This window comes from Emydura macquarii, unplaced genomic scaffold (assembly GCF_026122565.2).
Source record: "Emydura macquarii macquarii isolate MOO-44397 ecotype Brisbane River unplaced genomic scaffold, CSIRO-AGI_Emac_v2 contig_1110, whole genome shotgun sequence".
In the NCBI taxonomy this organism is placed as follows: domain Eukaryota; kingdom Metazoa; phylum Chordata; order Testudines; family Chelidae; genus Emydura; species Emydura macquarii.
In genome coordinates, this window is record NW_027131247.1 from 1,062,347 (window position 1) to 1,086,870 (window position 24,524).

At 47.6% G+C, this 24,524-nt stretch overlaps 1 protein-coding gene across 1 annotated transcript in view; it reads left to right on the forward strand.

Moving 5' to 3' along the window:
* RASSF2 (Ras association domain family member 2) overlaps positions 1 to 24,524 on the forward strand; it is a 31,357-nt gene continuing 6,833 nt past the window's right edge. The window contains exons 1-11 of the mRNA XM_067545842.1: positions 1 to 135; positions 645 to 800; positions 9,353 to 9,443; positions 10,503 to 10,578; positions 11,701 to 11,852; positions 14,495 to 14,583; positions 19,175 to 19,335; positions 19,692 to 19,793; positions 20,634 to 20,685; positions 20,860 to 20,981; positions 22,642 to 22,739. Of these exons, the coding sequence (XP_067401943.1) occupies positions 9,385 to 9,443; positions 10,503 to 10,578; positions 11,701 to 11,852; positions 14,495 to 14,583; positions 19,175 to 19,335; positions 19,692 to 19,793; positions 20,634 to 20,685; positions 20,860 to 20,981; positions 22,642 to 22,739 (911 nt within the window). The 5' untranslated portion in view covers positions 1 to 135; positions 645 to 800; positions 9,353 to 9,384. The remainder of the gene's footprint in view (positions 136 to 644; positions 801 to 9,352; positions 9,444 to 10,502; positions 10,579 to 11,700; positions 11,853 to 14,494; positions 14,584 to 19,174; positions 19,336 to 19,691; positions 19,794 to 20,633; positions 20,686 to 20,859; positions 20,982 to 22,641; positions 22,740 to 24,524) is intronic.

Below are 24,524 nucleotides of genomic sequence, written 5' to 3' on the forward strand. Positions count from 1 at the left end.
CACACACACACAGACCCAGACCGGCGGCGGCTGCGCGCAGCGGCTGCTGCCTCCCTCGGCCCCGCAGGCGGCGGATGGACGCGCCGGCTCCGCGCCCGCAGAGGGGACGGGGCGGCCCTGCCCGCCCGGCGCCCGGTAAGCGCCGCTCGCTCGCTCGCTCTGCAGCCGAGCCAGAGCCGCTGCCCCGGGGGTGCCCGTGCAGGGCGGGGCGGAGGGGTAACAAAGCCGCCCCATTGCACGGTCCCGGCCCGTTGCACGGTCCCGGCCGGTTGCACGCTCCCCGCCCGCCGGCGGCCGCCTGCAAAGTTCAGTCGCTTCCCCCCGCCCCTCCCGGTCCCCGGCTCCTACGTTGCACGGCTGGTCTCCGCTGGGGCGTGACAAGGCTGCGGCGGGGCGCCCGGATGCCTGGGTTCTCTGCGCCCGGCGCGGGGGGAGTATCTAGGAATTAGGGGCGCTGGCCGGTCGGGGGGAGCGGTCCGGGGTTCTCCCCCCAGCGCCGGGGAGAGAAGCGGCTCTAGGAGTCAGGGCAAGGAGCTGCCCCCCTCCCCTACCTCCCCGCCCCCGGTGTTTTCTGCAGCCTGGCCGCTAAGTCTCTGCTCTTCAGCTAATTGCATCATCTCCGTGTTGTTCTCCTTCTCCATCAGCTCCGCTGTCCGGCTGGTTGGGTAACTTCCGCCCGGCCCGGTTTGATTTACACACACCCCACTTCGGTTTGGACTCCGCTCCCTAGGCGCGGGCGGGGGGAGAGGAGGCTGAAAGAGGAAGAAGCTGGTTCCTGAATTTCAAGCGTCTGGTTTTCAGTAGGTATCTAGCGACCGTCACAGAGCTGCTCAGCCTGTCCGTCTGTCTGTCCTAAACCCTGGTGTAGGGGGAGGTCGGTGTGCAGGAGAATGGGCTGGAGGGAGGTTGGGTTCAGTGTGTGCCTGCGCCTGTATTGCACGTCTCCAGTCTACTGGGTAAGTGTCCCTGGAGGGAGAGGCAGAGGCTGGCGGGTAGAGCCCTGTATGGCTGCCGGATTTGAATCTGCATCCCGGCCTCAAAAAGGGTCCACAGCTGTCCCTGGCCGTGGATACCTGCAGATGCGCAAGGCTCTGCTGATGGGTCTTGGCTCGTGTGCTCCTCCTAACCAGTATGGATTTCAGCAGTTGTTTGGGAAAACCTTACGACACCATTACTTTGCAATTGTAGCTTTTTATTATTTTCCATCTTTGAAAGGGGAATACGGCAATAGTTTGGAATTTTTTTGTAAGCTATGGAGGGATCTTTATGTGCCTAAATACTGTGTTTATGTGAAATGTGTTCCAGTGGATAGCCCCTGCAATCTGCAAACCTCCACATTTCCTCTCTCCCCCAATAAAGTTTTGCAAGTCTGAGACTTGTGTGAGCAAGACAGATTCGTGATGTGCTTCACAAAGTAAGTGTCAATGAGCACAAAAAATGACTTTAAAAAGTCATTGACTTAATAATTACCTGTGTAGTAAGACTATTCCCCAAGAACCTGCTTAAGTGCCTAGGGTGTAATTTACCAGGCTGTCTGCACCACTTAAGGATGTAAGAGCTGTACAGGCAGCCTCATGCTGACCTCTTGGACAGGGTTGACTTTCGCCCAGAATGACCTGAGTGCATGAGTGACCCTCTTTGAGCCTGTCCTCATTGCCCCACCACTGCTGCCAGGTGTTCGTGAAAGTGGCCGTGCAGAATGGATTTCCCGGTTGGTTTCCAGAGCAGCTGCTGTATGGCGAGCAGAGTTGCACCAGCTGCCCTCCTGCCTCCCCCTTGTGTCTCAGTGCTGGCACAGTGACACCTCGCTTTGGGAGTGAGAGGCTTGTTCAGTCTGTGGTCCTGAGCCTCGGCTCAGATCTCTCCTGTGGGTGCTGGTAGGCTCGGGGAGGGGACTGGACTGAAGCCTTCCAGCTCATTTCCTGTAGGCCACAAAAAGAGCCATTTGATGTTTCTAGTCAGGCTGGGTTTAAACCAGTGACCTAGGGGTGAAGAGTTCAGTAGTTCCTATTGCACTGAGCCGTCCAGCCCCGGTCACTTGATGTCCCTATCTTTGTATCATCCAGAGGCTTCTACCTTCTACCTGGCTTCCCTTCACTTCCCCTGAGTGGGCCCTTCCGGCAGCAATCCATTTGGGAGTAAGATCCTAGGCAGGGGTTTTTAGTGCCCAACTTCATGGCATGTGACGTGCTTTTCCCATGCCAACCGCCTGGCAGGGCACGCTGCCAGGCTGCCAGCAGGGCAGCGGCTTTAGCCTTTGCCTGCTAATTTGGAATCTGTGGCTCCCGTTCCGGGAATTGTCCTGTGGGCTCGAGCCAGCAGGGCTTACAACGGCAGCGCTGGAGATACTGCCGTTGCCTAGGGCACGTGAGAGTTGCTGTTTGTCAGCAGAGCAGCCTGATTTAGGACACCGATGGAGAGGGCTCCATGTGACCCGTTATACTGCATGCGCCCAAGAGCAGTCGGGCAAATTGCCCTTGCCACGTCACGTGTCCTAGGGTATGGAGGGAGCTGGTCCTTCACAAGGTGGGCTCAAAGCACAGGTATATCTGTTGGATGGGGCACCTGACACTCAGGCAGCATTTAGTGCCTGTAGATGTTGGCCTTCCCCCCTCAGCTGCTATGCACACGTCTTGCAGATGTGGCTGGCCATCTCCTCGTAGCTGAGGGAGTACCTCAGCTTGCTTCGCTGGTGGGAACTGGTGCTGAATGTCCCAGCCTCAAGCCCCACTCTTGTCCCATAATAATGGCTCCGTTTTCATACCCACACCCAAAATCCAGGGCTTTCAATGGTGCTTTGGATTTTTTTTCCTCTCTCTTGACTCCTAATATCATTTTGAGCTTGTTCTTCTGAAGTTACAAGTTGAGTAATGAGTAATTTTCGTATCCTGACTTCTCACCATTCCCCTGCTGCGGAGAGTAAAAATCTGTTTCCCTCAAGTCGTTTGTGTTTCGTATTCTGGCTGTTTCTAGGCCTTCCAAAAGTCACGGGGCTAAGACGGGACACTAATACATTTCCTTTCCTCCCGAGCATACTGAAGAGCCATCCTGAGCATGCTGAAAATCCTGGCCCTGTAACATTTGGAACTTGCACTGCAGACTGTGCTGGAGGAAGTGATGATGAACTAGACAAACTCATAGACTCGTTCTCTGCTTTCCCCCCATCTCAAACTTCTACACTCAGTTCCTCCCGTCCCATTCTGACATAAACCTATGCAGCCTCTTCTGGGAACACTTGTTCGGTGTTGGGAGATCTCGTGAGATGCCTGCAGTGAGACAAGTGCTTCATCTCTGCTTGTGCACAGCTCTATTTTTAGACCATAATGATGTGGTGCCCTTTAAATTATATACCTTACGTGGTTACATGTTGCAGGTGAAAAATTCTACTAGAAGTCGACTTGCTCTGAGGTCTTTAAAGGCATCTGGCCAAGGGCTGACAAGCCTCCAGAAGGTCGCTAGTTGGAAGATTGATTGTACGCTGCCTGCCCATGAAGGGCATCCAAGATGTGTGAGAGATGGATGGCTGAAGCCTCCTGGAAATTCCAGACAGAGCCGTTTTTATGCGGTAACCTGGATACAGAGAACACTTGGTGTTAACCCCCTGTAGATTATCTGTATTGTGGTGGGGCCTACAGGACACAGCCCAATTGTGCTAGGTGCTGTACACACACTTGTCATGCTGAAGTGCTCATGAGGAGAGGAACAGAAACAGTTTGCATCTCTCTTAGAGGAGAAATTTCCCCTGGCTATGCGGAACTGTCTTGTAGCAGAAGCAGTGAGGGAGGTGAGGCTCCACGGTAGATCCCAGCTCCATGGGAGGGTTCTCCCCCCACCCCCATTTGAGATGCACAGCAACACTCATTTCTGTTGCTTTTGTTTTAAATTCCTCAAACGTCACTGTAGTTACTATGGACTAGATCCACAAAAGGGCTTGTGTTCCTAGATGCCGTTTCAGTCACTGGGCCACAGGGTGAGACGGGTGTAATGCTCCTGGCGAAATGGACGATCGTGTCTAAATGAGAGCCTTTCGCTGCACCTCTGAAGTATTGTTGTGTGCATTGTCCTGTCTGGCTTGTCAGGTGTTGATCTGGTTTATGTTGAGCTGCTCACATCATCTCCTCATGGCAGAGAGCGTGGTGTTGTGTAAAAGAACTCATGTCTGTTTTGTGGGTGCTGGAAGCACTGATTCGTGCTGGTTCACTGGGGGGTGGGATGTGCGGGCTTTCATTTTTAATAAGAAAAACTTTCCTTTTTAATAAGAGCTGAAAGTAGCCTTACACATCTTGCCTTGGGTCTGAGGTGGTCAGTGTGAGACTGCCTAGCCCCTTCCTAGAAACCCTGCAAGAGGAACCTTGACTCAGTACAGCAGACCCGAAAAAGGAAGAACTGGCAGCTTTTCTTGCTTAGGAAATGGATATGATGACAGAGATGAGGGTGTTAGAGAAGGCTTAAGCAGCTTGTCACTTCAGATCTAGCAGCCAGTTGATAAACAGGACGTTGGAGCTCAATCAAAAGCAAGTGTGGGGTCTGAGAAACGGAAGACACTCTGGCACCGCTACTGTACCAGCTCTAAGTTGTTTTCAAAGAGGGTGGGTGGTGCTCGGATGCATCAACTTTTTTTAAATCCTAAGGCAGGCAAAATACATAAACCTGAGCACATTCACCTTCTAGCAGTTCATCCATAATATAATCTTCAAGGGAAACCAGAGAGCTGGGCTCTCCCTCTCCCATTGTAGATAAATAAGCCCTTTGCAGCTCAGCTTGGGGACCTTAAAACTAAGCTTGTCTGCAATTAAGATCTCCAGAAACTTCTTGCAAGTACAATTTTTGTATGATCTCAGTCAGCGTAAAGGAGGAGAAACTGCTGCACTCCACCCCAGAGACAGCTGCATTTTATTATTTCTATTTTACAGATTGCTTCAAACCTTTTCAATTACCACTACAGTAGCCACCCAGGGCTCCAGGCACCTAGTGCCTAAATTAAAATTTGCAAAATGAGCATAAACAAAGGATTATCCATAGATTTCGTTAACTGAACCCTCTGAGGAAGAGAGATGGGTGGGTGTAAGGGTTTCTTGGCGTCACTCTCTGTAGTATAATATAATTATTCCAGTATCATCCGGGCCCCAACCTAGATTTGGGTCCTGTAATGCTAGGCTGTAGATGGACACTTAATAAGAGACAGTTCCTGCACCAAAGAGTGTGGGGTAGGAATTTTCAAAAGAGCCTAAAGGAGTTAGGTGCGTAACTTGCTATTTAAATGTTAAGGGTGAGATTTTCCAAAGCATTTAACACAGTGGACGTACAGAAGTGGGAGGGAAAGGAAGGTGGGGGAGAGGAAGTATGGTCCCCCTCTGAGGCCCATGGAGATGAAGCGAGTTGCCCAAGGTCACCTAACGAGTCTGGTAGAGATGGGAACTGACTCAAGATCCTGTCCGCCCCAACCCAGGGTCTTAATTTCATGAACAGCTTCCTTCCCTCTCAAAATAATCAAGATACTCTATCCACAGGGAATGTCAAATTGAGGTAGTACGAGGTGGCTGGAAGCTTCCCCAGGCCAGACATCGTGTTGAAATGTTTGTATGTATTGGCTTCAGCATCAGTCTGTGCGTCTCAGGCACTGCGCTGTCGCCCTTTCTCTGCTCGTCTGTCAGTCACCCATCCAGCCCTTCCTTCCCTCTTTGTAATTGCCACTGCTCCTGTCCGAGAGATGGATAGATTCCCCCAGCAATCCTGTCTCTGCTCTGTTCCTCCCTTCTGAGCGTGCACAGAATAAGACATCATTTCCTCATTTACAGATCTCTGAGGGATTTTTCTCCCATTCTGGTTTCAGATTGGCCTACGGCTGCTCATCCTTTCTATTCAAATATCTGTGCCGTCCATCTGGCACCATTAGTCATACCATCCTCTTGCTCTGACTTGAATTTTTGCCTTTGCAAAGAGGGCCTGACGAGCAGGTCTCTGGTTCTCTACCCAAGCTTCTGTGGGGTGTTCAGGGAGAACTGGGTGTATAAGTGCATTGCAAGATCTGTCCTGTGAGTATATTATTTGTTTCTATAGTAGTAATTCTGTCCACGTAATATCTTACAATGTCATACCATTCTTCAGAGTTCACAGAAATGCTTGTATGAAGATCAGCGTTATCCCTGTTTCGCTGATGTGGGGGCAAGCCCGGCGGGGTAGAGGGGGAGGGAAGAGAGAGACCCAGAGATGAGCGACTTGCCCAAATCAGTGGATTAGTGGCAGCGCTGGGAAGAGAACCCTTATTTCAGCAGATATCCATCTGTGGGCCATGGTCTTTGGCAAGCTGGCTGGAGAGGAAGCGTTCTTCCTCCTCTCCAGCTGTTGAGAATAGATGTCCAGGCTCCTCACTGGGTAGCCTGATGGCCTTTGAGAACATCTGTGAGTGAGGAAGAGCCTGCTAGAAACTTTATGTGGTTAGCAACAGGAGGGGAGTTAGGATGTGGCCTGCACTATGCAATGTGATGCCTTTCATCTCAGGGGGTCTTTACAAGCACTGAATTTATCCGCACCTGAGTGAGGTAGGAAAGTATTGTTCTTAATTTGTACAGTTGATGGTAAGCCAGGATTTTTCCCTTTGTAAGCTTCCATTGTTTACCTCCTTGGAGGTGCATAACACTGAGATCTGTTGTGATGTTAATTAGTCAGGTTACACAGATACATTTCTGCCCATGAGAATGAGCATGTACCTGGAACCGAACTCCAAAGGGGAAAGGAATGATACTAGACCCGGAGACCACAACACGGATACTAAAGCGTTGAGAGACAGTGTTGTCCAATGGACAAATCACTGGACTAGGAGTTGGGAGACTTTAGTTCTATTCCCAGCTTTGCCACTGATCTGCTGTGTGACCTTGGGCCCTGTCTGTGCTTCAGTTTCCCCTCCCACACTTTGCCTGTCTAAACTGTTTGCTGGATCTAGGTTCAATTCCTGGCTCTGCCACAGACATCTTGTGTAACAATTTATCTGTGCCTAAATATCCCCATCTGTAAAATGGACACAATACTATGTTTTCCTAGCTTTTAGATTGTAGAAGTTCTTCAGGACAAAGGACTGTCTTTCTTATGCATGGGTATGCTAGTTAGCCCTGCGGGGCACTGATTTCAGCTGTGGCCTGTAGGGCTACATCTGTACCAATAGTAATAATTCTCCTGAGTTCATAACATGGCAATCGAAATGTGGCTTGTCTGCCTGACCAGTAACATGCCTCTGGTTAATATTAATGTTTGTTAGAGCCTCCAATTAAAAAAGTTTTTTCTTCCAATTTTTGTAAGTGAACATTGTCCCCCTCCCTCTGTCTATTCACAGCTTAACACAACTGTCCCCCTCCCTCTGTCTAGTCACAGCCTGACGCAACTATTTCAGCCCTGCTGAGGTGCTTGTGAAATGCAGGAGCATAAGCTAGGAAATGAAAAGGCGTCAGTCTTTCCGTCTTTACTTGCGGTATTATTTTGAGTTTTCTGTTCTGCTTTTACAGGACAATGCACTGTAGCCAGAGTTGTGAGCTGCAGCTCTGAATTTCCTGCCCGTTGTCTGCTTGTGTCTCACGCTTGCTGTTGCTGTGTTTAAATATAGGCTTTTGTCTTTGGGCTGCTGCTGTATGTAGAAGCATGGAGCAGAATATAACTTCAGTTTTGCTCAGGGGTTTGCCAGTGTGGGGAGGGGAGGGTATCCTAAATGTGGCCCATGAGAACGAGGACACGGGTTTCCTGACCGAGTCATTGGCTGCCATGTGACTGCAGGCAAGTCCCCCTCATTGTGCCTTTATTTCCCCTTCTGTAAAATATCCACCTCCTTGGGTGTTAAGAGAACAAACTTCTTTGTGTGAAGGGCTTTGAAATCCTTGAGCAACTGACCTGTGCAGGAGTGTCGTGAAATACACACCAGGCCTTCTGCCGCTGCATGGATCTACCATTGACCTCACTGTGATACTGACCTACAAGGCTGCACCCTGTATCTTTAACTTAACAGGTGGGCCATCATCATTGTCTATCTGGAACGGCAGGGTGAGGAAAAGGACTGAGCAATTTCCTTAGGAAATGAATAACAATACCTATTTCTCATAGTGCTTTTCGTCAGCAGAGTTCAAAGCACTTTACAAAGGTGGTCAATAACAATATCGCCATTGTACAGATGAGGAAACTCTATGTAAAGCGATGGATTCTCCCCTCTTCCCCCTCCCCCCCATAGAACCTCACATTTAAGTATCTGTTACAGCAATCTCATTTTATTTGTGTGGTGGTAGCACCTAGAGGTCTCAAACAGGGATCAGGGGCCCTTTGTACCAGACCTTTCACATACACATAATGAAGAAACATGCACTGATAAGTAAGGCTGTGTTTTCTAATTATTTGTTATAAGTAACTGAAGTGAGAGATTAAGATTTTTAAAAGCCCTCAAGTGATATATATATTTTCCAATGTGCCCAAAGCACTTCGATGTCTTGGAAAATGTCACCCGAACTCTCATTTTAGTTATGATTCATAGTTCCCGATAAATAAATAAAAATTGACAATTTAATGAGGGCACACTTCAAAGGACAAAAGTGAACTACTTTTTGTGAGCGAGTGTGTGTGTGAAATGTTGGCCAAGTGTCTGTCTCCGCATCGGAACCCGTGGAACTGCAAAATATCTGTGGATCTGTTGGAAAAAATAATAATTTTAATCATACATACATTTGGAGTTCTTTTTATTTGCCATCTGGTTCTGAACTTTCTCGGTTACATTCTGTTGGAAGAGCTTAGACCCTGAATAGATGACAGGGAAAAGGGTTATTCTCCTCATTCACAGATAAGGAAGCGAGGCACAGAGAGAGTAAGCTCACACGTGGAGTGTGCAGTAGAGCTGGGATTTGAAACCAGAACCCTAGAGTCCAAGTGCAGTGTCTTCCCCACTGTCTCCACCTCCTCGTCTGTAAAACTGGTACAATAGGTACCTCGGGGGGCTCACTACTTTAATATCTGAAAAGGGCGTAGAGATCTTTGGGTGGAAGGGTGCAACAGACAGGTCAAGTATTGTGTTAACTGTGCTTCCGGTTGTCTTACTTTGCAATGATTCTCTTTGCTTTCCCCTCACCTTACTTCTCACATTTCCACTTTAAAGTCGATCATTTGACTTGTTGTTTTCTATTTTGCTGTCTGCACCATTGACTGATGTGGCTGACGGATTGGACAGATGGATCCAAAGCGCTGAAGTCAGTGTCAAAACTCCCATTGAGTCGACTGGGCTTTGGATCTGGCCCAATCTGCACATATTGAGATGGAAATGATGCAGTGATTAATGCAAGTTTCTTTTGTATCATTTTTTCCCCCTCCCTCCTCTCAAATTCAGATCTCTGCTCCTAATAAAAGAAGATCGTGAGGATGGATTACTGCAGCCAGTCATTCCTAGTCCCCTGTGGAAAAGACAAATACATTTCAAAGTAAGATTGAAGCCAGAGCTTAACGCGGAAATATTTTTGGTATTGTGAGCTGGTGATTGATTTATGAAAGGCCCTGGGAACTGGTGGAGGAGGGGCAGCTGCGGTCACACACAGGTCTTGAAGCAGTGGACAGAGGTGGAGGGGAAGGCGATATCTCTAGCAATTGATATTGCAAAACATGGAAAATCCCACAGACAATGTTTAGGGAGAAGAGCAACATTGCATGGCTGAGAAATCATTTAATGGGGTGCAGCCAAGGAAAAGAGAGTTTAGGAGGCGAGGATGGAAAGATACTGGTTACTAGCCCAACCCCATAGATAGGAAGAAACTATAACAATATACCTGCATCCACACTAGGGATTGTGTCAGTATAATTACAGTGGTTTTTAAAAAAAAAAAATATCATGCTCCTCACCAAAATAGTTACACTGGAACAAAACTTGTGTAGCCCGGGCCCAAACCTCTCATGTGCCTCATATTGAGGCGTTCAAAATCACTGCACATGGTTTTTGGGAAAATTTTGGCTGTAGTCTCTCTGTGCCTCAGTTTTCCCATCTGTAAAATAGGGATGGTGATAATTCCCCTAGCTTTGCAGAGCTTTGACACCTCCAAATTGGAAGTGTTGTGCAAATGGTAGGTGACCTTCCTACTGTATCTTAACAGAAACGTTATCTAATAGCCCAGTGATTGGGCAACTTGTGAGAGACCTTTTTGGATGGATCAGACACGTTAGTGACCTTCACATGGAAGCAACATTATTCCCATGCTTTACAAAATGCCTCTAGAGGTCAGGCAAACAATGCACCTGTGATCCTTCTTTGGTAGCCCTCTGGGCCAAATTCACCAACGTGTTTTGGCTGCTTTGCATTGTCTGATTCATGTTGATCAGGAAAGTCCTTCCATCAAACCTCCTTCAGGTCAGTCCCTTCAGGTTATCATTTCAGGTGCTTAGATACCAAAGTGACAGATGAAGCATAAGAACCTGAGTCTCTCAGGCTTTGGCTGTTTCCTCTCTTTGGTGTGACTCTCTTTTCCTGCATTAATATTATTATTTTCCAGAAATGAACTGCTGTTGCACTTGAAGACATACAACTTGTATTATGAAGGTCAGAATTTGCAGCTCCGGCACAGAGAGGTGAGAAATCAATGAGTAAATATTGAGCAGGTTGCTCTTGTGACTTAGATGGAGGAGGCTGTGTGAAAAACAAGACAGTCTGGGTCAATCCTTACCTAGGGGGTCAAAAAGTGACTGCTGGCAAAGCAAGCTGATGGCTGGTTATTTCTGCAAGTACGAGCTCGATGGCTGCCGGGTCTTAAGTTCCTTTTTTTGTAGCTACTTTATTGAGGGAGACGTAGAGACACAAAGGGTTCTCCTTCTCCCACATGGTCGCCTGTGGGAATGAATGGGAATTTTGGCAGTCACTTAGATGGAAATGGTGACTGGTCTCTTCCTGGGATTCGTAGATTAAGGCTGGCAAGGGAACACCATGATCTTCTAGACTAATTTTTTATTATTATAATTATTCCTAAATGTTGTATAATTTAAGCCTGTCTCCAGTTGCGTGCTGTGGGATGCTTTTGTATCTAATGCACTACTCCTGAGGAGTGTGGTCTTTTGGTTAGAGCAGAACGCTGGGACTCAGGACTCCTGGGTTCTGCTCCCAGCTCTGGGAGGGAAGCATAGTCTAGGGGTTAGAGCAGGAGGATTTCTTGGCTGTGCTGGAAAGTTGTATCTCACTAACTATACTGGTGCAGTTAAAGCAACACAACTACCCTGACTGTGGATGTAAGGGTGCTTTATATCATATGCTTATTTCCACACGGGAAAGGGAATAAGCTATACCAGTACAAGGTCCCTTTATACTGGCATAACTGCCTCCAATCTAGGGCTTTTACCAGTATAACTACATTGGCTTAAAAAAATCATGCCCCTAAGCAAAATGTTATTACTGAAACTTAAGTGTGGCTCAGGCCTGGAGTCAGGCCCCCTGGGTTCTATTTCCATCACTGCCCAATGGTATGACGTCACCCCGTGAGTAAATCCAATACCCTTAGGGTTTCCATTTCCCTGTCCATGCCGTGGAGATAATATTGCCTGTCTCTCACAGAGAGGTTGTTGTGAGGCTTTTCTAACAATGATCAAGTGTTTGGAGAGCCTTGGGCAGAGGGCAGGGGAAGACAGTGTGCTTTAGATCAGTCTTGCTGAGGAGGGGAGGGCTCTGAGATCTCAGCGTGTCTCTTTGTGTTGGCTCTCCAGGAGGAAGGCGAGTTCATCGTGGAGGGTTTGCTGAACATCTCTTGGGGCTTGCGCCGGCCCATCCGGCTACAGATGCAGGATGACAACCAACGGATCCGGCCCCCTCCTTCCTCCTCTTCTTGGCACTCCGGCTGCAACCTGGGCACACAAGGGTCAGTAGGTGGGCCGCCCTGCCCTGCCCTGCCCTGCCCGGGGAGGAGGCTGACATAAGAGCTCCTGGGTGTGGATTCATTGTCTCTCCAGAGACATCTCTGGGTGTCTGCACGCATGCAGCACTGGGGATAGAATCTACAGTTCTGTAGTCACTAGTGTGTGTGTGTGTGTGTGTGTGTGTGTGTGTGTGTGTGTGTGTGACATGCCTGTCCTCATAATTCATCCTTGAGAACTGAGCGATGCATGCATTATTACTTGCATTGCAGTAGCGCCTAGAGGCCCCAGCCAAGACCACGGCCCCATTGTGCTAGCTGCTGTACAAACACATAGGAACACACTCTCTGCCCTGAAGAGCTTACATTCTAAATTGACAAGACAGACCAAGGATAATAGGGGAAACTGAGGCACATGGCGGGGAAGTTACTTATTTGCAGTCTCACAATGGGCAGAGAACAGAACCCAGGTTGCCTTAGTCCCAGTCTAGTGCCCTATCCACTAGGCCATACTGCCCCCCTTGCTTGTTGCATTCAGATTACAGCTGTGTGCTGAGCCCTTTCCATCTGAGCTGGCCAAGGCTACCGTGATGATTTGTGCAGCCCTGTGGACAGGGGTGGTGGTGGGAGACTGGGGAACTTCTCTAGCCCCGCAGCTGCAGGGGAGAATCTGGCCAGTTGGCTCATTGCTGAATAGCCCAGCCCAGGTGTAGGGAGCTGTTGGTACTAGAAGCTTCTGCCATCTTGCCCAGGAGAAGGCTTTCTTTTGCCTCCCCTAAAAAAGCTTCTGTCTGCAGCCGCTAGGGTCCTGGTTCAGCTTCTTACTCCAGTGATGTGCAGGGCCAGCTAGTGAGCTGAGGGCTCTACCAGTGTAGTCTGCTTGCTTTAGGGAGCCAGCTGGATCATGGGCACTGAGACATCTGGGGTTTTCTTTCCCAGCTGTACCTCTGACTTTGGTGGCCTGTTCCACATCACAGAATTCCTGTGTGCTTCAATTTCCCATCTCTGAAATGAGACCCTCTTGCAAAGCAATTGGAGATCTGTGGATGGGGAAAAAAACTCCTGTACAATTGCTGGTTGGTGGTATTGATTCTTCATTGCCAGCAGGCAAACAAGCGGGAGACACAGCCTTGTGAATTCCCATCTTGCAGCACTGCTTTTTGTGTGTGTGTTATCTGGCAGTCAGTGGAAAACAACCACATTTACAACAGAAGCCAGGCCTGCTTAGGTTTGCTGTGAAGGGAACTTCCCCTGGTTTTATTTAGAATCTGTGCATTTCACTGACTCAGTATTTTATCAGATCCCGCAGGAGGTCTTCTGACTTTGTGATTTGCCAATAGAATTATTTTCCTAGCTTGGCTCTTGCAACTTCCCTATGAAGAGCATGTAACTTTAATATGGCTTTCTTCTCTCTGGTCCTGCTAGGGTGTGGCTTATCTTCACACAGCATAATCCTGTGCAAAAACATTTGTTCTCAAAAGGGATCATGACACTTACCTTATTTCTCCAGAAATGTGGGCAATATCTTTTAGAAAGCTGCCTGATCTTTCCAACTACATAAAACCCTTACTGATTTAAAATATGTATCACCTACAGCTAATGAATTGGACTCGTCAAATCATAGACTTTTGATTGAACAAACAGACTGACTTTTCATTGACTGTCTCACTCAGTCTTACCAGGACTGCGGCATTCCATTTGGCTGTCTGTTAAGATATGGGCTGGGGCGTGTTGAAAAACAACACTAAAAATCATCACTCAGGCACTGAATTCCATGGCACTTGGACACGTTGTTGTGTGTCTTCTCGCAGCATTTAGAGCAGTGGTTCCCAGACATTTTCCCTGCATGGCCCCATTTGCCGATGTGGTGTTTCCCCACTGCCCCAGACAGTATGGAAGTTGCCATTTAAAAATGGTGTCTCCCTGCCTGTGTGACCCCTATTATGAGTGTCCCTCTCCTGGAAACTGAAGTCACGTGGAGGCATTGTATGTCGCTGCAGGGGGGTGTCCTTCACCTTCAGGGTCTTAGCACAGTTAAATCTGAGGGACACTTCATCATTCTCCCCAGATATTAGACTTTGGGGGATTAAAAGCCTAACATCGCGCCCCCCCTGCTGTAGTGTGGGCAAGTAAATAGAATATTGAAAACTAGGGCACCAGAAGTTCTCTGCTTCCTCCAACGGCAGCCACTACCTTTGAACTACTTTGCAAGCTAATATGAGTTCAAATGAAACCTACCGAGCTTTTGCCTGGTCAAATATGGAGCTCACTTTTGCTTCTGGTCTGAAAGTTCAGCCCCAGCCTTCTTGGCTTCTGGTGTGTATGTGCTTCAGACTGGTATGAAACCAGAAAATATCTAGGGATGAAATTCACCCTTGTGTGGAGGGTCAGCAAAAGTGGGCTGGCCTTTCTGCAAGGGGGTGAATTTCCACCTCGTTTGTATTTGTGTAGCTTATCTGGCCAGGCTACATCTTCTGAGATCTGAACCTTACTTGGTTGTGTGGTTTGGTACCCATATCACTGACACTTCAACATGTGTGTGAAAGTGAACCCATTGTATTGGCTGGTGACTTCTGAGCCTTGGGAAGTATTGGTGGTATATTTCTTTCCAGCACCTCATTGGAACACCATGTCTGTCTCTTCATTAGGTCTATAATGAAGCCAAGTAACTTACCCGATATTCAGATTACAGACGTAGATGCCACCACAGATGCTGACAGCTCAGAGAGTGGAACAGGTGAGACGGGGTGGTGGGTTTTGCTATCTGATCTGTAATATTTCAGTAGGCTGTTTCAGTGTAAACCAAAGGGGTGCTGCCCCAGGCCTAAAACTCTTGCTTTCTTTCATTTCAATCTCTTCGAAAGTGGTAACATTCAGTGGAATCGCTCTGAGAAATTTATTCTTGCATTTTCTTAGCTAAATCGTTATATGCATCTATGTTAAAGGTAGCGATGCCTTTAGTTATGGGTGCCCCACAGTTTCCACCACTTTTAAATGTGTACAGTCATTAAGACCAGGGCCATACTTTGAATAACCAGAAACAATGAATAGCTGCTCATTCAGGAAGCACTGTCCATCTTATGCATTGCATGAGTCAGGGGTTCTGTGTTTTTGTTTTGGTGGGTATTTTTTACATAAAAACAGAGAGAGTCCTCAATTACATCTTAACATGCTTAGGCACAGGTTGCATTAGTTCTGGCATTGCCTAACATTTGAGTGCTTGACTTTGCAACCTTAATGTTTTTTAACATAGTGTTGTGTTGTTATTGTGGGTTTTTTTTATATGTAACTTACATACATCGCTATTTTACTGAGGGTTTTGCACCGTGGCCATTGTTATACTAGAAGAGTGTCTATTAGAGTTCTTTAAGACATGATCTGAAGCCCACTGAGGTCAATTTAAAGACTCCCTGTCTGACAGCTTTGGATCAGATCCTTAGAGCTGGTTAAAAATGAGAAATCTTTCAAAAATTCCAAGTTTTTCTTTGTTTGAAAGGGATCCATTTATAAAAAATGAAACAAATGTATTTTGAAATTGTTCACTGTCTGACATTAGGATTGGGATCTGGATTTGTTGGAGACGGCACAAAAATGCAGTCAGAGGTTATACCGCAAATCAGCTGGAGAATGACTTCCCCTGAAGCAATCGGGTCTGAGCCCCTCTTTTCTTCCCACACAGGCACCAACATTGCCCCACACGCTCTCTTGTCTTGGGCAAAGTTTTTAAAAGCACCTAAGCTCCCAAGTTGTTTAAGTACCATTGAGAGCTGTTAGGAGCTAGGTCTCATCTACACTGAAAATTTTCTAGTTTCAACCACTATAATTGTACCAGTATAACTCCCCTGTGTGCATACTATTATTCTGGATTGAATGGCTTTTTCAGTTTAGATTAAACTGCTTCCAAAGGCACATAAAGTAAACCGGAAAAAAGCGTCTTATACTGAAATAAGAGTGTGCGTATGGGGTTACACTGGTATAACTGCAGCGCTTAAAATTCACACCTGTTCTTATACTGGTATAGCTCTCCTGTGTAGGTGAGTTCTCAGGGTCCTGTGTTATTTAGGCACTTTTCAATAATTTGCCTATTCCTGTATCTTCCTCTCCCAACTCCCTGGCCCTGTCACGTTTGGATTCCCTTGGAAGGGGGTTATTTCAATGTTAACCTGTTGACTTCTTTAAACCTTGCCCAAAATATCCACTGCAAAAATCTTTGGGAGCACATTACTGCGGATCCAGCGGGAGCTTTGCCGTTTGCACAGAAGCTATGCAGGCATCACCCCACCCTCTTGCTTCGTAGCAGCTACTCCAAAAGCCGAGAGCGAAACCCCAAAGAAAAGTGCCGAAAGCAAGTGTTGTTGAATAACAATCTCCACTCGTCCCAGTGCTTCCCTTTCCTTTGGCAGCCCTCGTGCTCCCCTGGAGCATGGGTTGCTCATGGCTTTGAAGAGGAATAATAGGAGCCATTGTTAAGTAGCATTACCATGGAGAGAGAAACATTTCTAAGGTTTTTTTTCTTCCCTCTTTCCATCTGCGTGCGCAGAGTTCAGCCTGAAGGGCCTTTCCTGTTTAAAGGCCAGCGGGAGGTCTGTCTCTGCTCCAGACATGTGTTAGTAACCCTTACTGTGCAGGCATTTTGCCATCCTATTGCCTTGAGCTGTGATCCTGTCTGATCTTGCAAGCTAAGCAAGGTTAGGTTGGGTCACTGCTTGGATGGGAGAGTGCCCAAATGCTTTAGGGAGGGGGGTGGTGCTGCACTTGTTTATATTCCAGTTGAGATGCAGAGAGGGGGAACTAGTCCCTGCTCTGAATAGAGGCACAGAGAGAGGATCTGACTGGCCCAAGGTCTCCCAGCAGCTCCGTGGCAGAACTGGGAATAGAACCTAGGTTTCCTTTCTCCTGGTCTTGTGTCCTACTCCAGGGACCATGCTACTCCCTGTTGCTCCTTTCTGTGTCTGGGTGCTGCCTGCATGCCCCAGCATGGTGTAGGTGAGGGTGCTGCCAAAGCTTCCCTCTGAGACAGAGAAAGGGAAAACCAGATGATTTGAGGCCAGTGAAGGGCCCCCCCCCATGGCCCGTCCCCAAGGATGTGAATGGAAGAGGCCTGCTGTCCTGACCATAAGGCAGTCTGGGTAATTGCAGTTTGCCTGTCTGGATCTCTATGTAGTTCTGGCTGGCTGCCTCTCCTTGACTGTGGTGCAGCGTCAGAGGACACGGTTAAAATCCCACCGTGTTGCCCTCTGGAGATGGCTGCTTTTCAGCAGGAGATGAAGCAGTTCATGGATAACCTTGGCAGTGCGCTTGAGGATCTCAAGGGGTGGGGGGAAATGATCTAAATGTCAATTACTAGTTAATTGTTAGTGACCGTTTGGGAATCTTATCCACTATGGGTAAGGAGATTTCACTTTGTTTAACTAGCATGCCTCTCTTGAGACTCATTCTAACTCCGCCTTTACCTGAGTAATCTTACAATATCCGGGGAATGAGTCTGTAAGAACAGGAGGTCTACATCCTTTCTGTGATTGCTTCCTTCTTAATGTAGCGTGGTTCCATTATATTCTTTCTCTGGGACTGGCAGGGGGGCAGAGAGATGGGATTGTAATCTAGGTTGGGACTGAAAGGGTAGTTGCAACCCTATTTTATTTATCTCTCTGCTTCTCATGGACATTGCTCTTCTATTTTTCATCTTTCTTCTACCCTCCCTTCCCCTTAAGACTCCTTGATGCATTTCTGCTGTTTGTGGAAGTGGCATCTAGGACTGGAGTATTGGGGGGCTGCGTAATCCTGACTCAGCTACTCATTCACTCTGTGGCCAAGTCACTTTTCCGAGGTGCCAAGCACCTGGAGTTCCCATGAGCGCTCCAAGCTGTAGCTGCTCAGAATCTCTGAAAGTAGGACTCTCAACCTGCCTGCCTTCGCTTCCCGATGTGTCAAAGTGCGTGATACTTGTATTAATAGGATGACAATGCAAAAACCTTTACTGTGGTTGTCATATATGCCCATAAAACTGCTACATAAGGTAAATCTAGGGCTCATCGTGAATGTTGGGTCGTGTGTGTGTGTGAGGTGGGGGGGAATGGAACACGCACGAGATTCTGTTGGCATAAACATGCTTTGAATTAAAAATCTAAGCCCTAGCTCAAGTGATTCATTAAAAATGGATGAACAGCTATTTCATTATCATCTGGATCCGGGCCACTTTTCATTCAGAGATATCAAGTGTTGGCTTACCTCTCCTGTTTTCATTTTTTAAAAAAATGTTAAAATATGACCGCATGAGTAAGATGCTTAACTTCATATAAGAAGAGGCTTTAGCCAAGTAGCTGCATGGATTTACACGTAATGGTCCATTAATAGCCTCCATCAATAGATGAGAGAGGGGATGTGGGTTAATATATAAACCTGCTAGGATTATATTGCACTAGTTCTAGTTGGTTTCAGGTTTAAAAAAGATGCCGAACTTAGTGTCTCTTTAGACCTTGTTATACATTTTCTGGGATGGTCGTTTTGTGCAATACGTGTTTGTTAGTGTCCAACAGTGATAGATACAGGGATACAGTGGATCACAAATTGAATATGGGCTAATAATGTGATGCAGCTGCAGAAAAGGATAATCTCACTCTAGGGTATATTCACATGAATCTAAGACCCCGGAGATAATTGTCTCACTCTGCTTGGCACTGGTGAGGCCTCAGCTGGAGTACTGTGTCTGGCTCTGGGCGCCGCACTTGAAGAAAAATGTGGACAAATTGGAGAGAGTCCAGAGGACAGCAGCAAACTTGATAAGATTTAGAAAACCTCACCTCACCTAGGAAAGGTTTAAAAAAAACTGGGCACGTTCAGTCTTGAGAAAAGAAGGCTGAGGGAGGACCTGCAAAGTCTTCTGATGTGTGAAGGGCTGTTCTCCATGTCCACTAAAGGTAGGACAAGGAATAATGGGCTTAATATGCAGCAAGGGAGACTTAGCTTAGATAGTAGGAAAAAATCTCTAAGGGTAGTTTCCAAAGGAGGCTGTGGAATCCCCGTCACTGGAGGCTGCTATGAACAAGCTGGATAAATACTTGTCAGGGATGATCTAGGTTTATTTGGTCCTGCCTCAGTGCAGGACCAAGATGGACTAGGTGAGCTCTTGAGGTCCTTTCCAGCCCAACGTTTCTATGATTCTATCATTTTGTATTGTGGTGGTACCTAGGAGCCCCCATCATGGACCATTGTGCTAGGTGCTGTACGATCACAGAACAAAGAGTGTCCCTCCCCCAAAGAGCTGACCCTCTATGTCCTTTCACACACGAGAGTCTCTGGTTTTAAAGCCATTCTTACTCTAATTTCAGATGTCCAAGACTTAAAATCCGAGCAAGAGGAAACTCCACAGCTGATGCGGACCCGGAGCGATGTGGGCGTCCGCCGCAGAGGGAATCTCCGTACCCCAAGTGAACAGCGGCGGATCAAACGCCATCGGTTTTCCATCAATGGGCATTTCTACAATCACAAAGTAAGGATCCTCAACCTAGACAGAGCATTTAGTTGCCTCGAAGGGCTAGAAATAACTTGAATAGCAGATGAAAAACAAAGGGTCACGATTCAAATGTCAGCACTGATTATATGGCTGAAGAGAATCTCCATAGTGTGTTCTTCCTTCTGGGGACCTTGGCGAGGTCCCCAAAATCCATCCATGTGCAGTAAGCCTGGAAGCCACTGAATTCCTCAAAATAAGGTGTAGGTGGGACTTGAGAAGTGCCTAGACCTTGTGTCGAAGAGAGCATCGGAGTGAACTTTGCCGAGGAAAATTACTGATGCATATTGTGATTCTTGTAATCCAAATCCTTTAAATGTCTTTTCCATCCCTAGACATCTGTGTTCACACCAGCCTATGGCTCAGTCACTAATGTCCGGATAAACAGCACAATGACCACTTCTCAAGTTCTCAAACTGCTGCTCAATAAATTTAAGGCAAGTTTTATCCCAATTTATGCTCTCCATTAAACCTTATCATTGGACTGATACCATTTTAAGTTGCTTTTTTAGTTCAACAGGGTCTTTGATACAAAGAATCCTGTGCATCTGCTTGGTTCAGACCAAGCAAAGTAAGAAATGAACAGCTGCTTGGTGGAAGCAAGTGTTTCTTGTGCCTAAAGCAGGGAGGTGGGGTCTACTTGCCCCTTTGGGAGGGATTGTGTCTGGAGCAGGACAGGCTAGCAAACGGCACTGGAGGGGGAATCTATTTCTGGATCAGCTACTGACGTGTTGAGTGACTTCAGTCCAGTTGCTTTCCCTGTCTGTCTCTGTTTCCCCTCCCATCCTTGGTCTACTTAGACCAGTGGTCCCCTAGGGGGGTGCAGAAGAATGTTTGGGAGGGGCGTGGCAGGGTCTGGGCCAGCCCCCACGTGGGGCAGGGAGAGAGCACCATCCAACCCCGCTCTTCCCCCAGCTCGGCCTCTGTCTTGGCTCCTGGCCCCACTCCCACTTCTGGCCCAGACCAGGGAGGCAACTCTAGCCCCCGGCTCTTTGGGGGTGGGGAGGGCGCAGACCGAGTAAGGGGGGCAAGGACCAAAAAAGATTGGGGACCACTGGCTTAGACAGTAAGCTTTCTGGGGCAGACTTAGTAGAATTCTTGCCTGCAGCAAAAAGCATGTTGTGGAGAATTACCCTGATCGGGTGTTTGCAGGTCCATGGATGCAAGGTGCTATGAAAATGCAAAGTATTTATTTATTTATTTATTTTTTTGGTGAAGTAATCTCGCTGCATTTTGATATTTTGACATCTTATTCTCCCCTTCCCCCCTGTGTTCAGATTGAAAACTCGGCTGAAGAATTTGCCTTGTATATTGTCCACACGAGCGGAGGTAAGACTGGAAGAAATCCTCTAGCTGTAACGATTTAGAGTAACTTGGCTTAATTGATGTCCTCTGTTATGTATATTTAAGGGATACTGCCACGATTAAAAATAGTATCTTCTGCTTTGTCCGTATGGTCTATTTGCTAATTGCTGTCCTTTGTAATGGGGGGACCCCTTGCAGAAAAACAGAAATTGAAGGCTACAGATTATCCATTGATTGCCCGCATTCTGCAGGGGCCGTGTGAACAGGTCTCCAAGGTCTTCCTGATGGAGAAGGACCAAGTTGAAGAAGTCACCTATGATGTGAGTGTCTTTGAGTGGCGCGCCATGGGCTGTTGAGCTTCAGAAGCCTGTGTGAAGGTGCACAACTTCTCTGCTGACTCGCCCTGGCAGGCAGTTTAAATGGGTCTCATAATATCCAGCTCAGGAAGATGAAAAACGGGGTGTTTCTCTGAAAGAAGAGGGAGAGACAGGTGGTCTTTCAGGGAAAAGACGTCAAACAGATAGCTTGGGTGTGAAGGTTTATAATGCTAAACACAGCCCTGCTTCAGGGCTATGCTGTAGGGCGTGGGAATGTTAATCTATATCATCACTGAATGCATGTGCTGTGTTAGGAGCCGATTGGCAATCAGCCCTTGGACACAGGGATGTGCTGCTGGCCCTGAATCGGGTGAAACTGGCTAGAACTGCATATACTTGTAGCATGGGTGCAAATGGTAATTGTGCATAACTTACCCAGCAGAAAATACAGACCCAGTGGTCAGCTGCGCATGAAATCCACAGTCTCTCTCCCTCCAAGATTGCGTGCCTGCAATCTTCACGCAGCTGCCTCTGGACTGGGAACATGGCACTGCTCCTAGTGTACACACGGAGGGAAATGAAGGGCCGCAGAATCCTGTAACTGAAAGCGTGCGTGTGTGGAGTTCAGGGAAGCAGAAAGTTATTACTCAAACGGAAACTGGCCAAGATGCTATATAAAGTGCTCTTGCAAAAAATGCTGTGAGATCTCCAGTGCTCTGGCCCTGTTTTGCATCTTGGTATTAATAGGGTAGGGCAGGGAAATAACGCTCTTGCATTACTGGGAGAAAAGATCACTTCCTACTTGGCTCAACAACAATGTAAAGCATTGCTAAGAAGTCTGTGGGGATGACCTAAAGAATTTAAAAACTAAACTACGCTAATAGCCTCTAGATGGTTGTTAAACATTACGGGGCGGCTTTAAAAATTCAACAGAGGATCTTTCTTCATGGAAATCTCTAGGGTTTCTTTGAGGGTACCTGCTGTTCAAGCTTGTTGTCTGTTTCGATGGTGGGAGGGTAAAAGCAGGCACTCTTTGGATTGTTAAATCACCAGGATCCACCAGGCTATGCCACTGACTTCTGCCGCTTACCCTAGTTTATAGGATTGATGGCCAGCTCATGTGATCAGATTTTAGATCTTCCACATTTGCTCAACAACCATTACAACCTCTCATTTCTAACATGTCCCTTGACGTGATCCATTGTTTCTAAGGAGAGAAATTAATGCTCATAGCAAATAGCTGTTTTCTGCCATCTGGTGGATAATAGAAGGCACATGTTACTCCTGCTTTTGCCAGCCATGTGACTTATTCACTTTGAGTGAGGCTTTTGAAGACACTCAGGGATGGCCTAACCTTCCTGCCACTGAAGTCACTGGAAATGTGATCTATTGTAAGGCCAGTCACTCCTGTGTGGAAGTCACCCCATGCATAGGGCCAGCACAGTGGCTATTTAAATCCTGCTTTTTGGTCACTTGAGTGATAGCGTTGTGCTGCCCTTCTCTGCAGGTGGGATTTCACCATCCATGTCTGTTTATCCATCTGGGACTGGGGGGAACACTGCCTTGTGGGGTGGTATGAGGTGTCAATATCCTTTAAGCACTTTCAGACCTGCAGATGACAGGAATTTGTTTGTCCATTTTCTTCTCTTGGTTTTCAACACAGGTTGCTCAGTACATCAAATTTGAAATGCCCGTTCTCAAAAGCTTCATCCAGAAGCTCCAAGAAGAAGAAGATCGTGAAGTGAAGAAGCTCATGCGCAAGTAAGTGCTCCCTTCTCAAGGAAGAATGGTCCCAAATACGTGCTTAAAGCTAGGCTGCTAATATCACGACCGCGACGTAGGTTGTTGGGTCTGTTGGCTGCAGCAGAAGTCAGAGCTTGGGATAAAGCCAGAGGTCAAACGGAAGGTCAGGATCAGTATCAGAGTCAGGGGTCAGGAGCTGAGCCAAGGAACGGAGCCGGGGTCCGAAATAGCGAACAAGATCACAGTCGGTTGTAGCAACAGGCCACGTACTGCCAAGTTGGACAGGCAGCTTCCTGGAACTCCCTCCATGCTTAAATAGTGTGCCTGGACCAATCGGTGGTCATGACGGGTGCGGTCAGTCAGGTCTTCTGTGGGTAGGTTTCTTGTGGCGCTTGGTCTCGGAGGATTTTTAGTGCATCGGTCACTGCTCTGCCCCGGCTGATGGGTGGTGGAGTGGAAGAGCCCTGCAGAGCTGGGTTTTAGCCCTCCGGATCCTGCTACCTAAATCCACACTTGTGCACCTAAGTCAGTGGCCTGATTGGCAGAGGTTCTGAACTCCTCTCCGCTCCCTCTTAAACGAAAGGGAGTTACTGTTTGTTGAGTACTTGGGAAGGGACGAGGCAAGCCACCCATTCAGGTGCCTGTCTGGGCATAGTTGCCAAAAGTCAGGCACCTGCTTGCGAAAAGCGTGGTCCCCCTTATAGTCCCCCCTCTGTGTGTAATTGTGTGGGGAAGCAAATGACACAGATATTGCGTATAGCTCATTCTTGACTGGTAGCAGCAGGGGCTGCCCAGCAGTGGGACCCGTTTTAATAATGATAAATGGTTTTGACATTATTCTGCCCCTTTTATTCCATGATTTCCTCCGCTGTAAATAGGAATTGCTGCATTGTACTTCAGAGGCAGCTACTGCTGGGGTGGAATGCAGAGAGAGGATACCAGAGTAGATGGTCAGTTCCAGTGTAGCATTTCCTCTGTGCTTATAATGTGATGGTATTTCACAGCACCCATGAGTGTGCTGGATGCTTCAAAGAGCTTACAACGTGATTGTCTGCCAGTCTGTCTGTATCCTCAGTGGATAGGAACGTGCCGCTGCAGTTCATTTCAGACTTCGCTGTCGTTTTAGCTGCAGCTGTGGTGTGTCTAGAAGGGTGGATTTTAGGTCGTTCTTGGTGCCCTTTGACGCCCCAGCAGCGCTGCTGGTTCTGTTGCGAGTCCCAACCTGCGCCATGCCCCCAGCAGCATGTATTTGCCAGGAGTGAAGGCATTGCTCCCGGACTCAGAACGCTGGCCCAGGATGACTTGCAGTGGGAATTGTTCACTGCTGTTCCTTGCAGAGGCGTTGCCATAGATGAAGATGCTCCGTTCCTGGCATTAATTGCAACGAGAGGCATGGTTCAAACGTGTCCCCTTAAATAATGCATGGCGGGTGTTGGGGGGAAGCGTTCTGTCTTCTATTTTCATAATGTGGCCAAATGTGCAGGCTAATTCATGTGTTAAAAATCCTTGGCAAGCTCAACCTTCCTTGTTTCCAACGGTTACATAGATGGGACTTTGGGAGAGGTCTGCCCGGTTAGATATTGCGCTCGGGGACAAGGTTGGTTGTGAAGCTCAAACCAGGCTTGTCTGAGGTTCCCCAACTCTTCACGTGAGCTTGGGCTGACACACAGCTTCGTATTGGCTTGGCTTGTGGCTCTGGCTACCTCAGAGGCCCATGCCTCTTCCCGTGCTCACCAGACAGTTGAGACTATCTTGGGCTGTTGGCCCATAAATTTGTATAGCTGGGGGGTAGGGTGTTGGAGA